Below are 25317 nucleotides of genomic sequence, written 5' to 3'. Positions count from 1 at the left end.
ACTACTTCTAATTAGAGCTCATAAATAGTGGCATTTGAACTGTGAATAAAAATGTTTAAAGATTTTATCATTCCTAATTTATGCCTCCTAGTAGCCATTCCAAAATACATTTTGGAGGCGAGCAATATTTTTTCCATATGTTCTAGTCGTTTGTTTTCAAGACACTTAGGACCTCCTGGAGGGGTAGTCTCTGGGTGGTGCAAATGATTAAGGGGTTGAGCTGCTAACCGAAAGGTTGGAGGCTCAAGTCCACTGAGATGCTTCAAAAGAAAGCCTTGGAAATCTACTTCCAAAAAATCAGCGTTTGAAAACCCTGTGGAGTACAGTTATACTCTGAAACACATGGGGTCACCATGAGTCGGAATCAACTCAATGGCAACTAGTTTACTGGTTTGGAGAGTAGGGATAACACCTGGCATCTTACACATCATCTAGCGTGGTGGTACTAGGCATGGGTGAAGAAGCAAAGCATACTCACCATACTGCTTGTATTTGGTATATCCCGAAATCTGTCCAAAGTCTGAAATTTCTGGTTTAGTTCCTGAAACAATTCCATATGCCTCTTCCTCGTATGCATGACCTTCTGCAAAAGAGAACAGGATGGCTTTAATTTCTAATTTGATTTATACATTAAAAAAAGAGATTTCATATTTTCACTTTACTAATAAGGAAAATCAAATTAGGCAGGAACCAGGAGGTCCCAGAAGACGCCACAAATGCAAATGAGTTATGCCAAATGCTTGCTTCCCATTCAGCACTTCTTAAAGAACTGGCTGCTTCTTCTGCTTACAAGATTATCAAAAAAATTGTTTTCTCTGTGGGTACATTAAAAATGTAGCAGTCATCCCTGTGTAAGATTTTCATCATTCAAAAGTCAAGGCTGTTTTAAAAAAATTGTTACTATGTAAAAAATGTTAAAAAATTTGGACTTGCAAAGCACCTGAGCCCCTTGATGCTGGTCATGGGAACGATTACTTTTTTATGTTTTATTTCTATAAACACTAAAACCCTAGCTGGCTGTACTGAAGGGGGAGCAAAATCCCAGGCCCTGCCATTTAGGCTGACTCAAAGCACTGAAATGTCTGAAATATATGTGGGATCTAAAATCTTGTACTTTCCATGTGAATAATGATTGAGTTTCACAGAAGGAAAATCTGACTTGTAGATTTCATATATTTGTTTACTAGATGGTACAAAATCTTAACAATTAGGGTTCAGAGCATAAGTTGTGTGGCTGATGAGCCTCTAAAATCAAAGATACAAATATGCTAATACTCTGTATCCCTCATTACACCCTTCCCTCCCAACTCCATCATAATGCAACAAATAGAGCCATAAATAAAAATGATCTTGAGGTAAGTATTGGGGGCTGACCCTTTTTCTATTACAGAGCATTTAAAAGGGCCATAATAAAGAAGACATACATAATAAGCACCCTGGATTTACAAGTGCTATTTGAAAGGAGAAAGCCTGCCTCAATTTTGATTTTTAAAAGTTAAAAATCAATATTTTGGTGATTCTCCAAGATTGTGATGCCATGTTTGTGTAAGATTTTACAGTATTTTTAAGCATACGCTTCATACCTCACAGTTTGCTCATATGGATTGCATAAGTATATTATATGCATGCCTACATTGTGATTTGAATATTTGGTTTATTTCTTTAATTATCAAATATTTTTACATGTAAGGATGTGTTTGAAAAGAAATGTATCTTAGGGGGATTATCTATAATACCTCATTTCCTTCTAAAAAGACACTTGTGGAAACCACTTTACCTCCTTGAGAAAAAAAAGGGCAAAGTAGAAATGAAAATTGAATCTTTAACATATTAACAAAGCCTATTCTCTCCTATGCCAACTTAAATTTTCTAAATTCAATTAATCTGCATTTAGACAATCATTTGCTTCGCTAATTTCTTCTATTTTCATTAACCTACTTTTATGTGAGAGAATACTGCCATTTTAAGTCTTGCAATAACCAGATTATTTCCATCTTTGCTTCTCTTAGCTCTAGGAGTTGGCTGTTGAAGAATCAGGTGGTTGAGGACTGGAACGTGGCGACATTACTCATGATAGGGACATGAAACATAGCAAGCAATTATAGAGCGATTAACTTCCCATCAGTTCTGGGGAGAGTACAGGAAACAGATTTGCAGGATTTACAGAGAAACACCAGGCAAACATAATTTGACTAGTGATGGCTGATGGAGATTTATGAGAGGATTTGCATAAGCAACTGAACGGAGAGATGTTGAGGCTGGCAAACATAATGCGGTACATTCTGTCCTTGGTGAGGCAAATATTTCCATACAATACCAGGTCCTAAGATACTGACACAGGATTTGTGTCACAAGGACTAATTTTTTTTTAATCCTCACAACTGGACCAATAAGCAACATCATGATAAACAGAGAAAAGACTGAAGTTGTCAAGGCTTTCATTTTACTTGGATCCACAATCAACACTCATGGAAGCAGCAGTCAAGAAATCAAACGACGTATTGCGTTAGGCAAATGTGCTACAAAAGACCTCTTTTAAGTGCTGAAAAGGAAGCATGTTACTTTGAAGACTAAGGTGCGCCTGACTCAAGCCATGGTATTTTCAATCACCTCATGTGAATCTGAAAGCTGAACAATGAATAAGGCAGATCGAAGAAGAGTTGATGTCTTTGAATTATGGTGTTTGGTGAAGAATATTGAGTACACCATGGGTTGCCAGAAGAACAAGCAAATCTGTCTTGGAAGAAGTGCAGCCAGAATGCTCCTCTGAAGCAAGGATGGCGAGACTTCGTCTCACGTATTTTGGACATGTTATTGGGAGGGACCATTCCCTGGAGAAGGACATCCTGCTTGGTAAAGTAGAGGGCCAGAGAGAAAGGGGAAGACCCTCAATGCGATGGACTGACCCAGTGGCTGCAACAAGGGGCTCAAACATAACAATTGTGAGGGTGGCACAGGACCGGGCAGTGCTTATTCTGTTGTACATAGGGTCGCTATGAGTCAGAACTGGCTCAATGGCACCTAACAACATAGTAGGTAGCTACACTAGTTAGAATACTGACTCTGGCTCTAACTTTAAATAGTGTTTTTCATAGACATGAATCTTACTACACAGAGTGATTTTGTTCTGGGGTGAAGTAGGAGTGATGTCACCCTCCTGACATGTATCTAGAAATATTTCATTCATTCTTTCATTTAATACATATATGTGAGCATCACACTTTGTGTCAGATGCTGGAATGACAATAGTGCACAAAATCTGATAGAGTTCCTGCCCTGTTGTAGCTTGAGGTCTAACGGAGAACACAGACATTAGTCACATAATAATACCGATAAATGAAAAATTAAAACTGTGATTTAAAAAAAAAAAAGCAAATGGTGCTGCTATGAGAATTAAGTGGTAGGGGAATTTGCTAACTTCAAGTAAAGCAGATCCCAAATCTTTACATTTTCATATTTAAGTTGAAAAGTCTCAAATCAGATATTCCCAGGATCTTGTCTCTTCTCTTTCTTCCCTTTTCTAGAATTTGAAGGATTTCTAGTTCAATCCTATGATTGAATCCCCTCTCCTCAATGAGATCTTTACTTTTCAAAGATAAGTCATTCTCTTCTAAGATAGTTAATACTATTGGCATAGCTCCCTCATTTTGAGGTGGACATCTGATGATTTTGTCTGTGCAGCCTTCATCTCATGAAAGGATCCAATTTTGCTTTGGGAAGCTATAGCTTCCTATGTTGTTGGAACTGCCAATGAGGTCCCTGCTGTCCCTTGGCCCAAAGACAAATTATTCCATATCTTTTCCAACAAAGTTCTCTTTTGTTTGTTAGTCAAAGTCACTTTGTATTTCTTGCAACGACATACTTCTACTAGATAAAGCATGTTCAATAAAGCAAACCAAGTGTCAAATATGCCCCATGGAAATGAGAATACATTAATTGATTAGCATTTTTTAAATCACATTCAGATTGAATGGGCAGAACCTGATTCTGAAATTTATTTTGAGAAGTTGGACTTCGAGGACACACTCAAAGATGTATATGTATATAACCAAAAAGCATTTTGCAGTGTTCTACAGAGGTTCATGACAATTATTCTGAATAATAAATATCAAGAACCCTGAAATGAATATAGAAGCAAATGAGAAATTTAGAAACTGAAATCTGGGACACTTCTTACCTAGAAACGTTGATTGTAAATACATTCTCATGCCAGATAATCATTCTAATTTGAAGTTTCCACCTTGGCACAGCCAGAAATCACCATAGCAATGATGGCCTGGTGGTTCTGGCAGAAGTACCACATTAGAGTTGCCAATAGATAGCTCATGTATCTGTTGTGGACTCAGTTTGATTTTCCACATATGATTCCTTCTTCATAGACTCAAACACTTTTTCTAGCCTTTATAGTAGAGGTGGATGGGGGAGGTTCCACTGACAAGAAAGCCAGCATCACAGCGCACATTGGAAATTTTCTAACCCAGCAACATTCAGGGATTAAAACTTAGCTGCAGTGTTAGTTTTCACAAATAGTAAGGGTTTCCCGTTATTTATTTACTTGTGTTGATAATTTTTTATGAGCACTCATGCCTTTTATGGTCTTAACTATTTAATTAGAAGTTTTCATGCTTATAAAGCTTATTGGTCCATTTCAATGGCTACTTTTGATTCTTTACTGACACTAAGGTTTGTATGTTTACCTTTTTCTTTCCTTTGTGACTTAAACATCCTGTTTTCTGAAGACATTGACTTCTGTGAAAAATTTAATTTAGAATTCACTTTTATAAAACCTTGCAAAAATGATAAAACTCTAAGTTATGTAGATTTTCTATTTAAATAAATAAAGGTATATTCTGATTGGCACTATATATAAAATTCAAGTTCTTTTAGTTATAATGTCTGTCAAATATTATAGGCATTTTTGAAATAAAGAGAAATGCTTGGTAATGTTCCCTTTCTATTCAGATTAATATTACCCAACATTATTTTGAAGCTGTGTATGAACCCCTATCCCAAGAAGACCCTGAAACATAATTGCACAGATATATGCTACCTTGAGTGGTTCATTTCATAGGACTTCTATCTTCATTTTATACTTTAGTAACTCAACGGGGACAGTCTTTGCAACCCTTTAGTGTTGATATTACAGAAAAAATGTTAAGTTGTGAAGTACTTTCATGATATTTCAGATTAACGAGGGAAATGAAGATATAAAGCAACCTGTACATCTTGAGTACCTACTATATCTGAGATACTCTCTTAGACCCCTTAAATACTTGGAACATGTCAAGTCTAACAGGTCTCCATCAAGAGGAATTTAGGATTAGGTTACAGTTCCATCACTTACAAATTGTGTGGTCTGAGGCAGGAAATCCAATCTCCCATTAGCCCCAGTTTCGGTAATCAGATTGCCATGCAGGGTTGTTTTGAAGATTGAAAAAGGGATATAAAGTACTTATCACTGGACCATGGAGATAAGAGCCACTTAAGAAATGGTAGTCATTATTATCTTCCTTAATCCTCACAATAACCCTGGGAGGTAGAGACCATTATTTCCACTTTACTGATTAGGAAACTAAAGCTCAAGGAGGTTAAGTAAGATTCCCAAGCTCACACAGGTGGTGGGAGAGAGCTGGAATTCTTTCTGATTACAAAGCCAATTCTCTTTCCATGCTGCTATCTTAGCTGTATCCCATAAATCATGAGATGGTACTGGTTTCCCAAATGCTGGGAGCATCCTCCTTTAGACTATTCAAATTTGTAATTATGTTCTGTTCAGGAAGGGTTATGTGCCTTTTGAAGTGAGCCCATAAACTGTGAATATCGATCACCCTGCATCTATTCCATAGCGCTGAAATTACCTTTTTAAGGCTGATAACCTGTATCTTGTCTCTAAACACCTCCTGGGCAGTGACTTATTTGTCTTTGTATCCTAGGCACCTAGCACAGTCTTTAACATCCAGGAAGTGCTAGATAAATGTTTACTGAATAAATTAAATGAATGAAATGGCATAGTTTATAGGCCAAGGAAGGTGCCTACAGCACGGAAGTCCATGATAAATGTTGCCTTCCCTCCTTCTATATCAGAAGCCTTCCCATTGGAAGGAAGGCTCATTTTAACGGCCCCAGAATAGCGTGCTTTATAATAATTCCATCTCTTTAGAGTCCTGTCTCTGCCTTCTGATCTTATTTTTCTCCTTTATTTTCCAAACAACTGGTTTATAATGAGCTTGTAAGTGGACTCAGAACAAATTGGAGATTTTTCACTTCTAAATTCAGAAATGTAAACCATAGAGTTGAAGTTTCTTTAAGTCTGAATTTTAAATAAGAGACATATTACCATATATAAGAACTTTTAGAAACTGAGAAAAATTGTTAGATAAAGTTGGGGAATCTGACTATAAACTTTAGAGTACTTGGACTGGAACTCATATGCTGATGAGGAAGTAGAAACCACTTTGCCTGAATTGCCTTTTCCAGCACCTACACTGCTATTGTCCATATCCACAGGGATAAACCTGTGGCCATTTCTCTTCTTCACTGTTTGCATATAAGTTCTATTTCCAGAGTGGACTGTTGAATAGTAGCCTGAAATGAACGTTAAAACTCATATTAGGGAGCAACACACTGCATGAATTAAACTTAATTCTTAAAGCTGTACTGTAGGTGGGGAATGATTTATGTACCTGTTCCTGGCCAGAGTCCCAATGTGTCCATAAGATGGAAATCTGTAGCCCATGGACACTGCCTGACACTAACAGTCTATTTATGTTTCAAATATATATTTTATTTGAATGAATATGTACCCTGGGCTTGAAAGAAACTGGACAAAGAATCTGAGAAAACTGCATGGGGTATTCTATTTTTATTTTGTCATGTCACTCAAGAGTAAACTTGGCTTCAAATATATAATTCTGCAACAGTTTAAATTTGGTAATATAGAAAAGGATATAGTCTGAACTGAGCTGTATAAGCTTTTCCTCCAAAAGCACCCTGATAGCCCAAAGGAGAGTACTTACTGACGAAGGTAAGAGCAGTAAGGGGTCTACTAGAGCAAGACATTTCTTTGAAGTTTTATGTATTACATTTAGAAATTAACATACGTTTTGTGTCTATGTCATAGTTCAGCTGTTTGCAGTAATATAAAATTGATATAAAATAATATTTTATATTACTTGACTATGTTCCCTAAAATCTTCCAATAAAAATCCAAGCCACCAAGAAAATGGGCCATAATTATCCTGTGACTGCCTTCTTGTGCCCTCTGCTTACCATCACCCCCCCCTAGTTTGTGAGGCATGGGTTTAGTGGATATGTGAGGTCATCAGGAACTTCAAAGAAATGTTCTAAAATGTTGTTAAGAGGTTACATGGTTCCCATGGAAGAACATAATAAGGTTTATCCCCATGTTTTTTGGAAGAGATACCACTCTACCCATATATATTTTAACATGGAAGGAATGACATTATCTATTAGTTTCAACATGCTTGTCTGTGGTTTTTTTTCCTAAGAGTTCCTTCAGCTTTCTCCTTTACTCAAGACAGATTATTTCAATACTTTCCTAAAATTTCTGATTTACTGTCATATTATCCGTTGCTGTCAAGTTAATTCCAACTCATAGTGACCCTACAGGACAGAGCAGAACTGCCTCACAGGGTTTCCAAAGCTGTAATCTTTACAGAAGCAGACTGCCACATCTTTCATCCATGGAGCAGCTGGTGGGTCCGAACTGCCGACCTTTCTGGTTAGCAGTCAAATGCTTAACCACTGCACCACCAGGGCTCCTTACCATCATATTAGGCACCTTGATTCCAAAATATTAAAATGGAACTCATCCTAACCAGATGTCTCCTTGATTTCCCTTGTTCTTTTTAATGGTACTAGTAGAAATCCAGATTCAGAACTTGTTGAGTCATCTTTTTCTGCCCCCCACTCCACCCTTTCACCCCTATAATATGTTAGGGACCAAATCTCATAGATCCTGCCTCTGCATCTTTTTCTTTTCTTGCCACCTCCAGAAAGTGGACACTCATTACTTCTTTCCTAGATTTGCCACCTTCTAATTGGTATTTCAACTTCCTCTTTTACCCTGCTACAACTCATCATTTCCAGTCATACCAGATTCATTTTTTTAAAGCCCGGATCAGAGCAGACAATTCCTCACTAAAAAACAAACAGAAGAAAACGCAACAACAAAAAAGAGGCCTTAGCATCTGTTAGTAGCAAACTAGGCAACAACTCCTCCCTCTGGAGGAAATCTGCTCTCCTCTATCTGTTCTTTTTTTCCATACACTCTAAGTTTCAGTGAATTTTGACTTGCTTCTTAATGAGCCTGGCTGCTAACCAAAAGGTTGGCAGTTCAAGTCCACCCAGATGCACCTTGGAAGAAAGGTCTGGTGATCTAGTTTTGAAAAATCAGCCACTGAAAACCTTATGGAGCACAGTTCTACTCTGACACACATACGGTTGCCATGAGTCGAAATTAACTTGATGGCAACTGGTGTGCATGTTCTTGAGCACGTCACCCATTAGCCAACTTCCACGCCTTTTCCTCCTTCTGGAAATTCTACCTGCCATTTCCATATCCTTGAACTATATCTGACATGGGTATCTCTGCAGTCCACTGTGGTTATCTTTGAAGTGCCACCTCTAGAACTGTCCATTTTCTAGACTAGAATACAGTGTTCGATGGCTTTGTTAAAGTTGTTGTTGTTGTTAGCTGCCATCAAGTCGATTCCAACTCATGACAATCCCATGTGTGCAGAGTAGAATTGTTCCATAGGGTTTTCAAGGCTGTGACCTTTCAGAAGCTGATCACCAGGCCTATCTTCCAAGGCGCCTCTTGGTGGGTTCAAACCTCCACCCTTTTGGCTAGTAGTCAAGGGCTTAACCATTAGTGCAGCCCAGCTGCCTTTACTAAAGTAAACTGGATGATATATATAATTCAATATATTTTATTATTCAATAAAAACTTACTGAATGCTTACTATGTATGTTCTGTTTGGCACTGGGAATACAAATTCAATAAGTAATTTGGTCAAAGAATATAAAATATCACTACAATATTTTTAGTAAACTTTCCAGAAAGCAAAAATTGGTGTTGTACCATTTTATGACTAGTCAACCATTTACTCTGTTTCCTTCAAGAATGCAATGCTGTCCTGAGACTGGTTACACGAAAGGGGCTTTTCTCCAGGTGTAACATTAACTAACCACAAGGATTTTCTGGATATATGAGTTGAATGAAAATTATCATCCTATATAGACTCTGGAGAGTATGTGATGCCTACAGGCTGAAGGGAAGAACTCCTATTTTTAGGAATCCAGGAGGCAAGGTTTGTCAGTGGCAAAATGCCTAAGTTAGCCATTATGTGGTAAAGTGTGTGTGTGAGAGAGAGAGTGTGTGTGTGTGTGTGTGTGTGTGATCAAATTTGATATAAACAGACTTAATCAATCCAGTATGAATTAAAAGGGAGACAACTTGGACTCATCCTCATGGATTATCCACAAAGTAGTAATGTTGTTACGTGCCGTCGAGTGGGTTCCGACTCACAGCGACCATATGAACAACAGAATGAAACACTACCCAGTCCTTCGCCGTCCTCACAATCATTGTTATGCTTGAGCCCATTGCTGCAGCCTCTGTGTCAATCCATCTCATTGACGGTGTTCCTCTTTTTCGCTGACCCTCTACTTTACCAAACATGATGTCCTTCTCCAAAAGTACTAACAGATTGTATTAACATTCATTGGGGTTAAAATCTGGCAATAATTTTTCCGGACACAATCTCTGAGAAAGCTGCCCCATAACTGCAAATGAACATGAGATTAAGAGGCGTTTATGAAGGAAAATGTAATACCTCCAAGTCGGCCCCCTCCAGCCCCAGAGTTTGATGTCTTTAGCAACCACATAATAACCATGGTAATTAAAAAGCTAAAGAAAACATCCAGGGTTCTTGGGTTGCAACTTCCTTTCATCACCAGAAAATGTTTTGAAAACACCATGGTTGTATGTGTAAAAGGCAAAGCATAGGAAGAAGTATCAGCTTAAGGAGTCTTGCTACCAGTTGCCAGAGAGAACATATTAAAAAAAAAAAAAATTTTTCTAATGCTTTAAATGATGAAGTATGATTAGAATGCTTTGCAGTGCTTGTGATTACATAACTTTGGTTGGTTGCACAGAGGCTTAATTTTAGATCTGGATTTTTACTATATTTTGGCCCTGATAATTAGTGGGTTAATTCCTAGCTCCTTTCCTTTGAGCATAACAACTTACTGCTTTTAAAAAAACGAAAATACACAGTATGGTCTTCTATTTTTGGCTACCTGAAGAAGGAATAGGAAAAAGATAATAAAATATCTGCCACTTACAAGGCACTAAATAATCCAAAAGGGAAGATGGCTCAATGCTTTCTATTGAATTTATAGTTTTATATTCTTATGCTAAAACCTTAGTAAATAATAAAATATTTATCCCATGTCAGGTTGCTACAATCGGGCTGCATTAGTATTAAAATTTGCTAGGTTCTTTATCATTATTTTGTATCTTGCAATCTGAAATATTACTGAATAAGGCCAATTTTCGTAGGACCCTGTTCAAGATAAAACCACAGCTTGCCCACCAATGAAGTAAATAAAAACAAATAAATCTCCTTTTTGATACATTATGCACATTGCTGAGTTACAAATTCATTTGTATAAATGAAATCATTGAATTATGAGTTTCCATGTTCTGAGAGGCTCCTGAAATTTCAGGAGCTAAATATTAGCTAAGGGTATTGAGTTCTATGTAAGCATCACAAGGGTACAAAAATGCTAAAGAAATTTATTATGTATTATATCCAATTATGTCAGCAGGCTATGAATCATATCCAATTATCAAGATGCATAACTGCATTTTATGTGGCACTCAAACATCATTAATTTTGTGCTTAGCATAAGCTGCTCAAATGGTATGAATTCAGTAATTTACAGCATCAGCATTACAGCATCAACATAAATTCAAGGTAAAGTGGAAAATAAAAATCTTCACCTTGTTTATATCTTTGAAAAGGCATTTACTAAACACAGGAGCACACTGAACCAATATTGGAAAAATGAATCTAAATGTACCACAGAGAACTTAAATAACAGGAATCAGGAAGCAAGGCAACTAAGTACCAGAGAAAGCCTAGTTAACCAGCGGAAGCTTCCTCACAGACTCTCTGCAGGCAGACTTTACCTTTAGTAGGTGTCACTGAAGTAAAACGGGGATAATTGTTTTAAATGTGAAAAATCAGGAAACCGATACTCCCACTTTCCCACAAACCGAATTGACCAAGTTCAACCCCACCATGAATTTTTCATTTATCTTAGCATTTATAAGATAGATTCTTTACTTGTCCAGGAAATCTCAGTTTTATACACAATGAGAACTTTAAAAATTTTTGTCTACAGCTAATCATGTAGCAAGAATTTTAACAAAAAAAGTTTGACTTCTTTAATTAAAAAAATTACCCCATATAGCTACACAGAGAAATACATTTAAGTAATTTTATATTAATTTGGAATTCAAATAATAAAAAATATGAAATAATTCATAGAAACTTACCTCAAAGTCAAGGTCTGAATATCGTGATTTTCTTCTCTGTTAGATATATTTTTTAAAAAGAAGAAGAAAAATCAATAAAGTTACAGTGAGTCATTCAAACATTTTCATTACTTTCAATAATGATAATCCTGCTTCTTTGTATTATGTGTATTTCCTTCACATAACAGAATGTGAACATTTTTATGATTTCAAAATATTACATTCACATTATTTCATTTTCACTTACGGCTTCCTTTAAAACTGAAGCACATAAAAAATACAGTACATTTCTCATCTTGACCTCCTAACATTAATTTTCCAGAAATGGGAATTTTTTTCTGTGAAAGCTCACACAAAATTTCTATTCTGAAGGAGACATTAGGTATACTAAAGCAAAACTACTTTATAGAAACAGAAGATTAAAAGTTATACAGGAAAAATAATGTAGCCACCTCAATATTTCCCACCAACCAATCTCTAGCCTTCTACCAAATTCAGACTGACCCTAAGAGTCCCAGAGTTCTGTATCCTTGTCATTTGCAAATTTCTTGGTATTTGATAGCTTTCCATGACATGAAAGTCCTTCTAATTGTTAGTCATTACTAAGTAAAGTATTTATCTTAATTCAGTAAAACAAATAACAAATATTCCACACTCTAGCAAAACATAGATGTAGATGTAAATCTCTCTTGATGTTCCTTTATGGCTCCAACTCTGTTAAACAGTTCCCGAATCTAGTTACAGATAAACATGCACTAATAAAATAATTAGGAAGCAGGCCTAATAAGATCAGAAAAGAGATTAAATGGAATTAATGTAATCTCATGTGATGATATAGTTTTCCTGAAATTAGTGTAGGTAAGTTGTTCTTAGCCTCTGTTCTACAACGGTCCTTGGATTCTTAGAATGGATGGGAGGGAGGGCCATGTCTGGTAAATGTGGAAAGAGAGCTCCATATTTTTAGAGAACAAAGTAAATTTCCAATACAGATTTATTTTTTTAATTTGGCATTTGTGAGGTTTTATTGGCGAAAGAGTAGGGACGAAGTACAGGGAGATTCAATAAATATTAAAGACAAGTAATATTAATACAGTTGGAAAACAATATGCAAATCTTTGGACAAACATCTTCTGTTTCATTTTTTCCTCTTCTCCCATCCCCAAACCTACAATATTATCTTCAATGACCTAACAGGGAATCATACCCCTAATAGATGGGATGCTCTATTATAACTGTTGAGCATTAGGAAGGACAGAAAAGCACTAGTTTATTGAAAAAACATGGTAAATTTCTGCAGCTACAATTAAAGTTGTCATTACAAAACCAGAACCTCCCTGTAATTAACTGACTCCCCAAAGCATGCTTCGGTAGACAGCAAGTGATATATCAAAAGAAAGGTTATGGTTTTTTTTTTTAAGTAAAAAGCTCTGAAGTAATTTCAGTTTGATGGAGCTGTTTAAGATTGAGAATCCAGCCTTCAAGTACAATCAAGGAGAGAGCTGAAAAGGAGATTGCTTTATTAAATGGAAGCCCAGCACATTAATCTTGCCTTGCTCCTTGTCTCCAACATTGCCCTAGTGTAGCCCTGGAGACATCCCAGAAGGAAAGGTGTGCGGGAAGGCATTTAAAATAACCGTGTCCTACTTCCCATCTCCCCGCCATTATTGTTATCTAGTTGTGCTGTATAAAAATCAGGCTGCAATGACTGTACCACACTTTGCTGCAATATGCTAGACTAAATGTCAGTGTTTCCACTCAGCTTTTGGATGCCTCGCGTTCTTGGCACTGTGACTCAGCAGGACATTTCTGTAAGTATACATTAAGCAAAATTCTTTCTTAATACAGCAAAATTCAAACATGCAGACATTTGGTGTTAAGCAATTATTATAGAACATTAATCATGAGCTTTGAGTTCCATTTGAAAAGTAAATAGCAAACTCTTATGGAAAAGATTCAGCTAGATAGAAGAGTAAGAGGTCCTCCTGCGGCAGGCGCTAAAGGGTTGGTTCTCTATTGTCAAAGGCCATAACAGCCATCCGTTGCCCTGTTCATTTCTGTTCACTTCTGAATTCAATGCTATGTTGTTGCTTAAGAAGTAGAAATACTGACAGATATGTGTCACCAAAAGTTGCATATTTTTGGAGTAAGAGTAAAAGATGGGAAGCCAGGAGAATGCCAGTGGTAGATTCTGCTTCTGATAGCAGATGTTACCTTTGTTGATGTGAAATATGGAAAAGAACTGCAAACAGACCACTCTCTCTTCTATTTAATTTCATTAAAATTCTAATGTAAAAGTGTAGCAGAAATGGCAGGTTTGAAGGATTAGACTAAAGAACAAACAAATGAAGCAAACAGATTTTAATCACAGGAGCCCAAAGATGGGGGGCTGGGAAATAAAAGAGGAAAGACTTAAAAAAAATTGGAGACTGAAAGAAAAATGTGGCAGATTTTCAGAGCCCAAGGGAGGTAAAAACATGTGTAATGTTGTTCAGGTCCCCACAAAACTGATCACGTGTGTGAATTTTTTATAGTTTTTAAAGCGCTTTCATATTTGAACATGCTAGCCACTGTTTGGGATGGTTAGGAAAAGTATTATTTATTACCCCCATTTTATGAAAGAGGAAAAGTCAGGGCCAGTAGAGTTAAAATAACGTTCACTTCACCAGCAAATAAACTGGGATTCAACACAGGTCTTCTGACTCCAAACCCAGGATTTTCTCCACTGTATCTTGCTATCGGCTCAGTGGTACAAGTGGTAATATTTTACAGCTGACATACCTGTGACATTTTGCTGATTTTTACTAGAATGCAACAAGAATAACATTAAATGACCCAGTCAGTCAAAGGCTGACATCAGTGGAACTTAGATGCTTTTTAAGCATAAATAAAGCAGGTTCAAACAGATTAACTTGTCAATTGTATGTTAAAAGACAGAAAGTATCAATATGATACTCATTTGAAAGAAGTCAGATGGCGATGTACAATTATTTGTACTGAGTGAATAACTTAAACATTGCAATATGGGATAGTTTATGAGCAATAATACAGTATCAAAGAGCTCCACACTTCTCCACCTCCATGCAGGGCTTCCGGTTCGACCCTCTGCTGAGAATTTGCATTTCCACCCCAGATTACTGAATCAGGATCTACAGTTTAACAAGATCCCCAGGTGATTCTTGTGTATAACAAATTTTGAGAACCACTGCTCTAGCAGTGGTTCTCAGAATTGGTCCCTAACCAGCAGTATTAGCACCGCCTGGGGATTTGTTAGAAATGCAAATTATCAGCAGGGGTTCCAACAAGAAGGAACAGGTTCGAAGCCATGCCTCCATTATGTGACTCTCCTATTGCAAAATCTAGTTTATCTTAAAGAAATTCTGTCATTGAGGAATTGTTGGTGTAAGAGATGAACCAGAATGTTTGATTCCATTCAGTTTTTGTATGTTTTCACCCTTGGGCCTCATGCAGTATACTAGACAGTCTTTGAAAGCATCAAAGCCTGTTGAAACCATGACAGACTTACATGTTTATTCAAATGTTCGTCTTAGCTCTCTCAAATGCTATTTCGGGGTATAAAAGTCATTAGAAATAATGGCTATATGTTTAGAAATGAGGATCAACTAAGCAAAATGATCAAGTCATAACAATTTTTCTAACAAGTTGATAGCTACAGAAATATCTGTAAATTTAAAATAAGTCAGGGTGATGTTGAAATATTTTGTGAAGATATAAATCACTCTGTCTATATATATTTCCATTTATCCAAATAACTTGATACTAATAATCCTTTTGGTCAAAGTAGGTGATATTTCTTTCAATGCTATTTCCTTTTCCTAATTTCCTGTTTAGAACTCACTCCAACTGTACTTTGTTCTCAACACCCCATTAAAATTATTCTTTTCAAGGTCTCAGGTGATCTCCCTCTGGTCAAATTCCAGGGTCAACTTTCTGTCCTCATCTTATTGGCCTCTCAGAAGTTTTTGGAAGTTAATCACTTCCCTGTTAACACTTATCATCTCTCAGCTGTCTTTCTTTTTTTTTTTTTCCTGATGCCTCACTTCCTTTCACTTTGCTTTAATTCCTCCTCAAGTCTTCTTCGCTGGCTCTTTCTCATCTCCCTGACTTCTGGAAATGCCCTAATTTCACCATCATATTTGAGAGACAATTTTGCTGGATATATAATTCTTGGCTGGCAATTATTTTCCTTCAAGGCTTTATATAAATATGTCATCCCATTGCCTTCTTGCCTGCATGGTTTCTGCTGAGCAGTCCGAGCTCACTCTTACTGACTCTCCTTTCGAGATGACTTTTTGTTTATCCTTAGCCGCTCTTAAAATTCTCTCTTTATCTTTGGTTTTGGCAAGTTTGATTATAATGTGTCTTGGTGACTTTCTTTTGTCTCCCTGACTTCTAATGTTGAGTTCCTATGTTTTCTTCTTTCTCGTACTCTCTCCTCGATAACCTATCTCATTCCTGTGGTTTTAAATACCATCTTTATGTTCCAACCACCCTTCTCTTCCTCGTATCTTTCCCATCACAGGAAGTGTTGGATATCTAGTTGGTCAAGCCAGAGACTTAGAAGTCACCCTTCACATCTCCCTCTACCTTCCTACACATCAAATCCATGAGCAAGTGCTATTTGTTCCCTCCAAAATACATCTTGATCCTTCCACTCTTCTCCATCTTCACTTTCACTTCTATAGTCAAAGACATTCTCATCCCTTGTCTGGATTACTTCAGGAGCCTCCTAATGGTCCTTCTGTACTACCCCTCTCCCACTACCACTGGCCCCTAATCTTTTCTCTTTTGAACCACCAAAGTGTACGTAATGTACATAGGGATGGATGGATGGACAGATGGATGGATGGATGGCTAGATAAATGATTGTGACAATCTTTTACTTCAAATCTTTGTTTTCTTCATTTCTTTTCATTTCTACAAATCCTGCATAATCTGGCCTCTTATTCCTATTTCAACTTAATTTTAAGGAACTCTCCTTAAAATGATCTTATGAGCAGATGACAAGCTCTTCCCAACCTCAGGGCCACTGCACTTGCAGGACTTCTGCACTTTAGTTTCCTTTGCCTGAAACATCCTCTCACCCCCCAGCTCCTCGCAGGCCATGTTCCTTCTCAACTTTTACTTCTTAGTACTTCCCAGACCACCTTACCTAAAGAAGTCCCTCCCTTGCCTCCCATGCTTATTAACCATCACAGTACACTGTTTTAGACTGTTTATTTGTTTAATTGTTAATTGTCTATCCCTCCCATAGAGTTTAGTCTCAGAGGGGCAGGATTCATGTCCGTCTTGCTTACTTTTGTATCCCTAGCACCTAGCAGAAGGCCTGGCATAATAGTAGACATACACAAAATTATTGATGAATGATTGAATTAGCTGCAATATGGCAGTCAAACAAATCCAAAAGAATTGTATTTGTTGGTGGTGGGTTTTCTTGTTTTTTGTTTTTACAGGAACACTGTGAGAATTCGAATAATCAGGTGGATGCGATAAACACAGAAAATCATTCTGAGTGGATCAATTGGCAGCCAAGAGGTTCAAGACAACTTACAAGAATGCAGGCTTATCACTAATAGAAGGAAGAAACTCTTCATGATGATTTAAGAGTAAGAAAATGCACAATGGTATAGGCTACTCAGGAATACATAGCGAGTGTATGCAGAGGCTTCTCTTCATATCGACATCTTGTAGAATAATGAATAATTTCTCAAAGGGAATACTTCATTGTTTTTGTCACTGCAAATTAAGCAGGACAAGGCACTAGAAGATTCACAGCAAGGAAATAAATTCCATTGACTAATGAATCTAATTCCAACAAGCCCAAAATTCTGTTATGATATATATCTACAAAAGCTAATGTGAGTGTTCTCCCCCAACACCACTGTAACATGAATCAATCATTATATATTTTCAATGATCAAGGAAAGGTTTATTCTTCTCTTGCTTACCTCTAAAGAACTCATTGATATCGTTGATCCAGTTTCACTTCTTGATAGTCCTGCATTATCATCCAACTCAGAGGCCATGAAGTTCTTCACAGCTGTGCGAGGCTCAAAGGGCAAATTCTGCATATGTTCCTGGGGTGCAAGATGTTGATCTAAGTTCATATTGAACTGGTCTATTACAGGGGGATTCATGTTGAACTCAGGATTCACTTTGTAGTGCAATAGCCTTTCATGCGGCAAGGTTTCCATGCCAATATTCATTTTACTTTCTTCTTTCATTGATGGCTGGGTATTTACAGAACTTCTTGGCATCACAATATAGTCACTTTCCATCATTCTTTCTTGAGGGTGGACTATGTCCATATCAGCCCCTCTTAAATTGTCATCGGTGCATAAGTACACAGTTCTCCGCAACTCACTGTTCTCTTTTTTCAAGCATTGATTGCTCAGCTCATTCATACTCATGGGCATATGCAGACCTGTTGGTTGTTGAATGATGACCTTCGAGATGACATTTCCAGGCAATGTTGAATAGCTTAGCCCCTCTGAGTTTGTCCCCTTTTCTTCTTCATCATCATTTAGAGAAATCCTAGAGAGTGTTCCTGTTATTGTCGCTGCTCGGCAAGGACCCATATCCTTATGAAGAACTGTGAATTAGAATATAAAAGTTTATAAAGGAAAGCTAATGCATTCTGATTTGTTTTTCATTATTATATTCTGTTGTCTCTCTTCCTACTAAAATTTTCCTGAATAAAATTTAAAAAAATTAATATTAAAAAAAATTACCTATTTGGTTGTACATTGCCTAAAACTAGAGCCGGATCATGCAATCACTCTTGATTGATTCTTAAATACTTTCACAGATCTCAGGTATTCAACAGCTAAAACGTACCTGAAAGTTGACTGACAGCCTGTCAGAAATCTTAGTGTCCTGTCCTTAAACAACTATGTATAACTTTCCAGGAGGAAGGAGCATTGTGAGAGAAGATATCTACATCAATCTAATTAAAAGGATTTTATAATACAGATATATTCACGGGAATTGAGTTTTTCTTTTTCCCCTAAAGTATTCTAGAAGTTCTATTCATTAAAATACTTCTTGAAAGAAGTACTCCATAAGAACTTCATCCTACTTTATCAGAAATCCCTCCAAAAATTATGCATGTTGAAAATTAATGAGCCTTTATCTACTGAAGTCCATATGGTCAAGGTAGATACAGGGCTGAAAAGTATTTATCATCTTCAGTTCGACGTATAAAAAAAAAAAAGGAATTTTTTAACAAAACCCATCCATATGCTCAAATGCCACTGAGGGAGTATTAAAATCACCAACTGGGTTTAAGCAGGAAAAAAAAAAAATTGTGTGAGGCTCTGAAACCTCCATTCCAATTTCAGCCGGCCAAATAATGATTTAGAAAAAAATATGTATTAAAAGTGCATAATAACTCAGCATGAGAGAGAACAAAATGAAAACACAAACAAAAACAAACTGTCAACAAAAGAGTTCACAATTCTTTATTAAAATATATTTTAGTTTAGTTTTGTTTTATTGCCTCTACATAAAAAGAAAGTCATATTTTATAGTGAATACAGGCAGAGTGACTCAGATCATGCTTAGCTGTAAACAAATGTGTTTTGAAGTATCCAAAAATAAAAAAGAAATAGTCTTGGTAACTCTGGTATTAAAGCACACAGAATAGCACTATGTGGAACTTGGCTCAACATGTGTGCCTCATGATACACCATCTGCAAGCAGGGCAATCCTCATTTAAAATTTAATTTGCATAGAGAACTATAAAATGGTTCATTTATTGTCTCATAAAAAGTTTCAGATATATTGAATTTTACCTATCATTATCCAATTTTCAAGTAGTATCATAATTTTTATGCATTAAGACAGAGATTGGAAAGTAGAAGATTATGAATATCTTTCCCTATTACAAAGAAGTCTTTTAAATTGTTTCAAAATACACACCATTCATCTAGTATCTTTTATCATTAGAGATATGGTATCTAGTTATTGTATTAGGTCTTTTTATTTTAGACACTAAAAATCATGTCAAATCTACGTCTACATATTTTTCAACAATCCACTATTTGGTTGTGATGTTTACATTTATCTATTATATAAAAAAGTGGAAAATTCAGTTTAATAAATGTTATTTTAAAACCTCTAAAATAATAGATTGTCATAAATTGTGGTTGCCAAAAGCAATTTAATTATACATAAAACCATTAAGAGACATAGCATTTTAATTTAATGAATTTAATGATATTCTAAAGGAAATACTTTTAAAAAATCCTCAAATTCAGGGAAGAATACTTATAATTCTTATCTGTATGTAAAAATTAATTCCAAATTCAAAGCAGTAAAATTTGAAGGCTAGTTATGGGAGTCTATCATATTTAATTAAGAACATGTAATTTTACACTTTTATTAATATAGTGTAAACTATAAAGGAAGTATTGGTACTGAGTATTGGTTTCATAGTTTGTACAAAATTAATTTAGCTTTGTAAAAATGTAATATGATTTGAGGTTCTAATTAACAAATTTTTACCAAATGATACATCCATCTTTATGGAAAAGTTGTGTATCTTAAGTATTTAGGGAAAGATAATTCTTCTTATGAATTATCTTAACTTGAGAGATATGCCTGCCTCATAAATTTGCTTAAAATGTATATCAAAGTTTTGAACGTACACCATGAACAAATTCATACCACCTACACACACAAACATGATGATGAAGCAATGGGGCTTTGGAGAGAAATTAATCAAGTGTGCAAGTCAAAAAGCAAACAAAAACAAAACAAAAGGCATCTGAATATTGAGCATAAACAGAGTGCACTCCACCCTTTGGAAAAGTGAGTTCCAATTCAATGTAAAGAAAGATTCAGAGTCTATGAATTAAGACTTTCAAATTGAATATACTTCAACATGGATAGCATTCTTTAGAAAAACTCAGAGGCAAGCTCCTGATGAGCTCAGCTAAAAAGGGCACAAATAGAAAATAAGAAGAAGAAATAATATAATGGTACTAGCCTGTCTTCAGAACATAAATCCCAAAATAAAATGAGGCGGGCAAAATTGTAATTTAACAAAAGAAGGGCTGCACTCAGAACAAGATGGATACTGAAGGGCTGAGACCATAGGTTGGGGAGGATTGTTTAATGCAATAGTTCTCAAGCTTTAGCATGCATTAGAATAATCTAGAGGGCTTGTAAAAAGACTGATTACTATGCCTCGCCCCACCCCACAGTTTCTGTCTCATCCAGTTTGGGGCAGGACCTGAAAATTTGCTTTTCTAACAAGTTCCCAGGTGATGCTGCTGGTCTGGGGACCATGCTTTGACAACCACTGGCTTAATGTTAATGGCTGTTAAAAGAAAAGACAAAACTGTTTGCTCCTGTTTTGCTTCTTTACCAAGGAGAACTGCAAAGAGTATTCCAAAGAGGGCTGAAAGCAAACTAAATTGCAGGCGAGAGAATAGCAATTACATGAATATCTAATCATTTTAAGTACATTCAAACCTCTGGCCTAGACATATCTCATGCTATCCGTGGATTGACTGTGGAACCTAGAATGATGACCAGTGATCTTTGAGAAATTTTGGAAAATAGATGAAGCAAGGGAAAATATTTTATCAGTTTTCCAGAGAGGGAAATGATAGATTCTGGAAACCAAACATTGGTGAGGTTGTGCCTTGGCAATATTTTGTTAGATATTAAATAGGAAAGGGTGACTCCTAACTCCCCTAACAGATCCATCATGGGGTGCCAAATCATGACAGTCATTCTATTGCCCTGCTATGATCATACTCTACATAAAGCATTGTGATTGAATTTAGGAACAAAAATATGAGATTAGTCTCTTGTATCCTTGTGATTGTGACAAAAATTGTGATCTGGGACTCTCCATAGATGTTTAACAGCTATGAGTTGACTCTGAAAACTACCCTTAAAGGGAGTCTGCATGGGGTGGGGTTGGGGGTGCCTTCTTAAACATAGCAGGGTTCTGTACTAGGCATCATATCATTCAACTCCTTTGTGGACTATTTGAATGAAACTTAGAAGGCACTCTTACCAAATATCAATGGCCGAAAGATCTCAAAGAGATGGAATATTAAGCTTGAACAAGTAAGATAATAGCAAATAGAGGTAAAGGCAAAGTCCAGGTTTTTCTTCAAAGAAAAAACAAAAGATGAATCTTCATATAATCTCTGACTGGGAAAGTCTTGACAGCTCCTACAAAAAGTTTTAATTAGTTGACCACAAGGTCAATGACAGCTAGTCCATAATAGCTGCCATGAAATCAGATGCAAATGTAAACAGCATAAATATAAGAGCCAACTGTGATGAATGCTGGACTTTTACTAACCAGATAAATACTGGATAAATGTGTACACATCTGGACATTATAATTTAAAATTATTGACAAATTTGGATATTATCTGTGGGGTACTATGCCTGGGAGGATAGGAATGAATGGTAAAACATGATTTGTTTTGTCTGGAGAAAAAACATTTGGTTGGGTTATGTGATATTTGCTTTCAAATATCTGGAGAACTGTTTTCTTAAATATGAAGTAGATATCCTCTCTCGTTCTAAAAGGAAGCACCAATGAGTAAAAGGTAAAATGAGGTGCACTTCACCCTAACATAAAACAGCAATTTTCCAACAATTGGAACTAACCAAAAAATGAAACATGTAGTCTCCTTTAAAATTCCTGAGCCATTTGCTCTGGCGAGGGTTTAGCCGTAGGCTGATGGACAACCATGAGGGACACTAGCACTCAAAGGCAGGGTGAGGGGCATGGTCTCTCCTATTCCCCTTTCACAGTATAACAACAACAATAACACACACACACACAAGCACACACATTTCATCCTTACAACATAGTCTGTAGATGATAAAACTGAGCCATAGAGTGGCTAAATTGACTGGCCTTTTGCCCCACAGTCAGTCATCTGTGGAATGCAAGTCTTTTCCCATTTAATCATTCTGAGTCTTGTTTTCTCTCTTGCTCTCATCTTCTTTCTCTCAATTTCCCTCTCTTCACACACACACATACACACACACACATTTCTATTTTTACATTGCTTATAACTGATCCTATTTATCCTTCCACATAAATATATGATGTGTAAATCACAGGAGTTTTTTAAAAAACCAAAATCTATAGAAGTGATTTAATAACCCTAATGATTATATTTTCTTAATCCAAATATTCTTACCTGATCGACAAGCAATGTCTACATCCTTTTCAAAGTCTGTCTGTAACAGAAATAATAAGATATAGAACTATCAAATTTAATGAAAATCCCAAGTGACTTTACTAACCAGATTATCTGAAGTTCACAGATATCTGACTAGGCAGTACTAGTTTATTGCTTTGTGCAAAGGAATTTTCTCAAGGAATTACCAGATTTTTTTCAAGACTATCTCCTAGATGCAAAATGTTGAAAAAAACATCAATGGATGGAAACATAGCATACAATTTTAATAAGGCAATATGCCCAATGTCATCTTTAGTCAGGAGACTGACCACTATGCATAAAAATATGGAATTTTAAGGCTATTCCCTAAGCCATAATAAAAAGATTGGAGTCGGCAGTATTATGCGTGTACTTAAATAAATATCTTTATGTAACTTGTATTATTTGAAACATTTAATTTGAATATATTGTTTGTCATGTACTATCATACAACACAGCTTTGTCAAACCCTTAATAGTCAAACTTGTTGTTGTTAGGTGCCATCGAGCCAGTTCTGACTCATAGTGACCCTATGTACAACAGAATGAAACACTGCCCGGTCCTGCGCCGTTCTCACAATTGTTGCTATGTTTGAGCCCATTGTTGCAGCCACTGTGTCAATCCGTCTAGTTGAGGGTCTTCCTCTTTTTTGCTGACCCTCTACTTTACCAGGCATGATGTTCTTCTCCAGGGACTGGTCCCTCCTGATGACATAGTCAAACTAGACCTTTCTAATCATATATTTTCACTCACTTGTGACAAAAGGCTTTCAAGTTTAGGAATTAAAAACTAGGGAGTATCTGAATCAGTTAAATAATACTAGTCTGGTTAAATAAAACGAATACTAATCAGTCAAATAATACTAATAATGAAACACCTTAGAAACAGCTGAAGTTTATTTGTATCCTCGTATTCTCCCCATATCTTACTTTAAACAAATAATTTCATTTTAAAAAGTATTTAAATTACCCCATCTTAATGAAGGTTGTTTAATTGTATGCCTTTTTCTATGATTATTTTAAATCAGAGATTTCAGTATTTATCTATTTTTTTAGCAAGAAATTGATTTTCCTTCTCAAGTCTTAGTTACTAGTGTATCATTTAGTCTATTTTTATGTTTCCTAGTCCAAAAAAATTAATAGTAATATCTTGTTAAAAAAAAAAAAGACTCTGCAATCCAAGCCCTAATTTAATGACATGTAACTTAAACCTCATGTAATTTCTAAAATATACCAAAGTGGTTAGGCCTAAAGTACCCCTTAGCTATAGTGGTAGTCAGCTCATGCGCAATAACTGACCTTTCACTGGAAACGTGACTACCCCTTATGCTTTAGGGCAAGTTCTCATCTCAGGCTGCACACTGGAAACACTAATGCCTGGATTCCAGCCCCAGAGATTCTGATTTAATTGGCTCTTCTGATGATTCTAGCCTGCAGCTAAGGCTGAAAACCACTGTTTTAAGACTACAAGTTCAGATTCATAGTTTTCTGAACTGTAAAAAATATGGTCCTATAGACAAATTTTTATCCCTAACTCTGTGCAAGGATGAAAATACTCTGCTGTGTTACATAGGACCCCTACACTTAATATCCCAGGGGACCAATAACAGATTCTGGACTCTAAGCAACCCAGACAGAATATTTATCTGGTATCAGATTCCTAAGTCTTTTGATGAACTAAAGCCAAAATTACTCAAAATGGGACTTTGGTACTATTTTACTATTAAGATATTTATTTATTCCCGTGAGAAGTCATAACTTAATTAACAACCAAATGAAAAATAAAAGCTCACCATGATTTGAGCATGCCCATTAGGAAAAGAACTTGAAGAATCAGCATTGATTGGATCCTGACAATTTCTCAATCGGCATCTAAATGCATCCTGAACCTGTAGGGGAAGAGGAAAGACAAACATTAATTCTCTTCTCCCTTGATAATGACTAACCAAAAACCAAAACCTAACCCGTTGCCACAGAGTCAATTCTGACTCATAGCAATCCTATAGGACAGAGTAGAACTGCCCCATAGGATTACCAAGGCTGTAATCTCTAAGGAAGAGGACTGCCACATCTTTCTCCTGCCGAGTGGCTGATAGGTTCGAACTGCTACGTTTTGGTTAGCAGCTGAGCGCTTTAAGCACTGTGCAACCAGGGCTCCTTTTGATAATAACTAGACACTGTCTATATTGGCAATCAATTATGTGAAAGGGATTATCATATTGCTTTTATGATTGAATGCCCATTTTGTTTACTTCTTAATACAAATACTGGTGTACCTGGACTTTGCTCTATGCCAAGGAATTTATCACTTGCCATTATTTATGGAGAGGAGTGCTGGGAACGCCTCAGCTATCAAAATAGCTATATTTGGCTCAACACTAGTAACTCTGGACAGAAGGCAGATTTATTTCCACTGGTACAAACAATATGTGTGTATTTCATGGGGGATTTACTGTTTGGTACAGCATAATCTTCATAACAGCTTTAAACATTGTGAAAAATGAGATTACGCTATGATCTTTTGACTTAAATA

General features: G+C 36.3%; 1 protein-coding gene across 2 annotated transcripts in view; it reads right to left on the bottom strand.

The window, feature by feature from the left end:
* ADGRB3 (adhesion G protein-coupled receptor B3) overlaps positions 1–25317 on the bottom strand; it is a 795950-nt gene that overhangs the window by 7060 nt on the left and 763573 nt on the right. For both annotated transcript variants that reach the window (XM_004381354.1, XM_004381355.1), the window contains 5 exons: positions 24578–24673; positions 22765–22804; positions 17533–18176; positions 11588–11623; positions 479–583 (listed from right to left, as the gene is read on the bottom strand). In XM_004381354.1, the coding sequence (XP_004381411.1) occupies positions 479–583; positions 11588–11623; positions 17533–18176; positions 22765–22804; positions 24578–24673 (921 nt within the window). The remainder of the gene's footprint in view (positions 1–478; positions 584–11587; positions 11624–17532; positions 18177–22764; positions 22805–24577; positions 24674–25317) is intronic.

This window comes from Trichechus manatus, unplaced genomic scaffold (assembly GCF_000243295.1).
Source record: "Trichechus manatus latirostris isolate Lorelei unplaced genomic scaffold, TriManLat1.0 scaffold00083, whole genome shotgun sequence".
In the NCBI taxonomy this organism is placed as follows: Eukaryota; Metazoa; Chordata; class Mammalia; order Sirenia; family Trichechidae; genus Trichechus; species Trichechus manatus.
The sequence above is the reverse complement of the archived record's forward strand: the minus strand, read 5'-3'. Positions and strand labels throughout refer to the sequence as shown.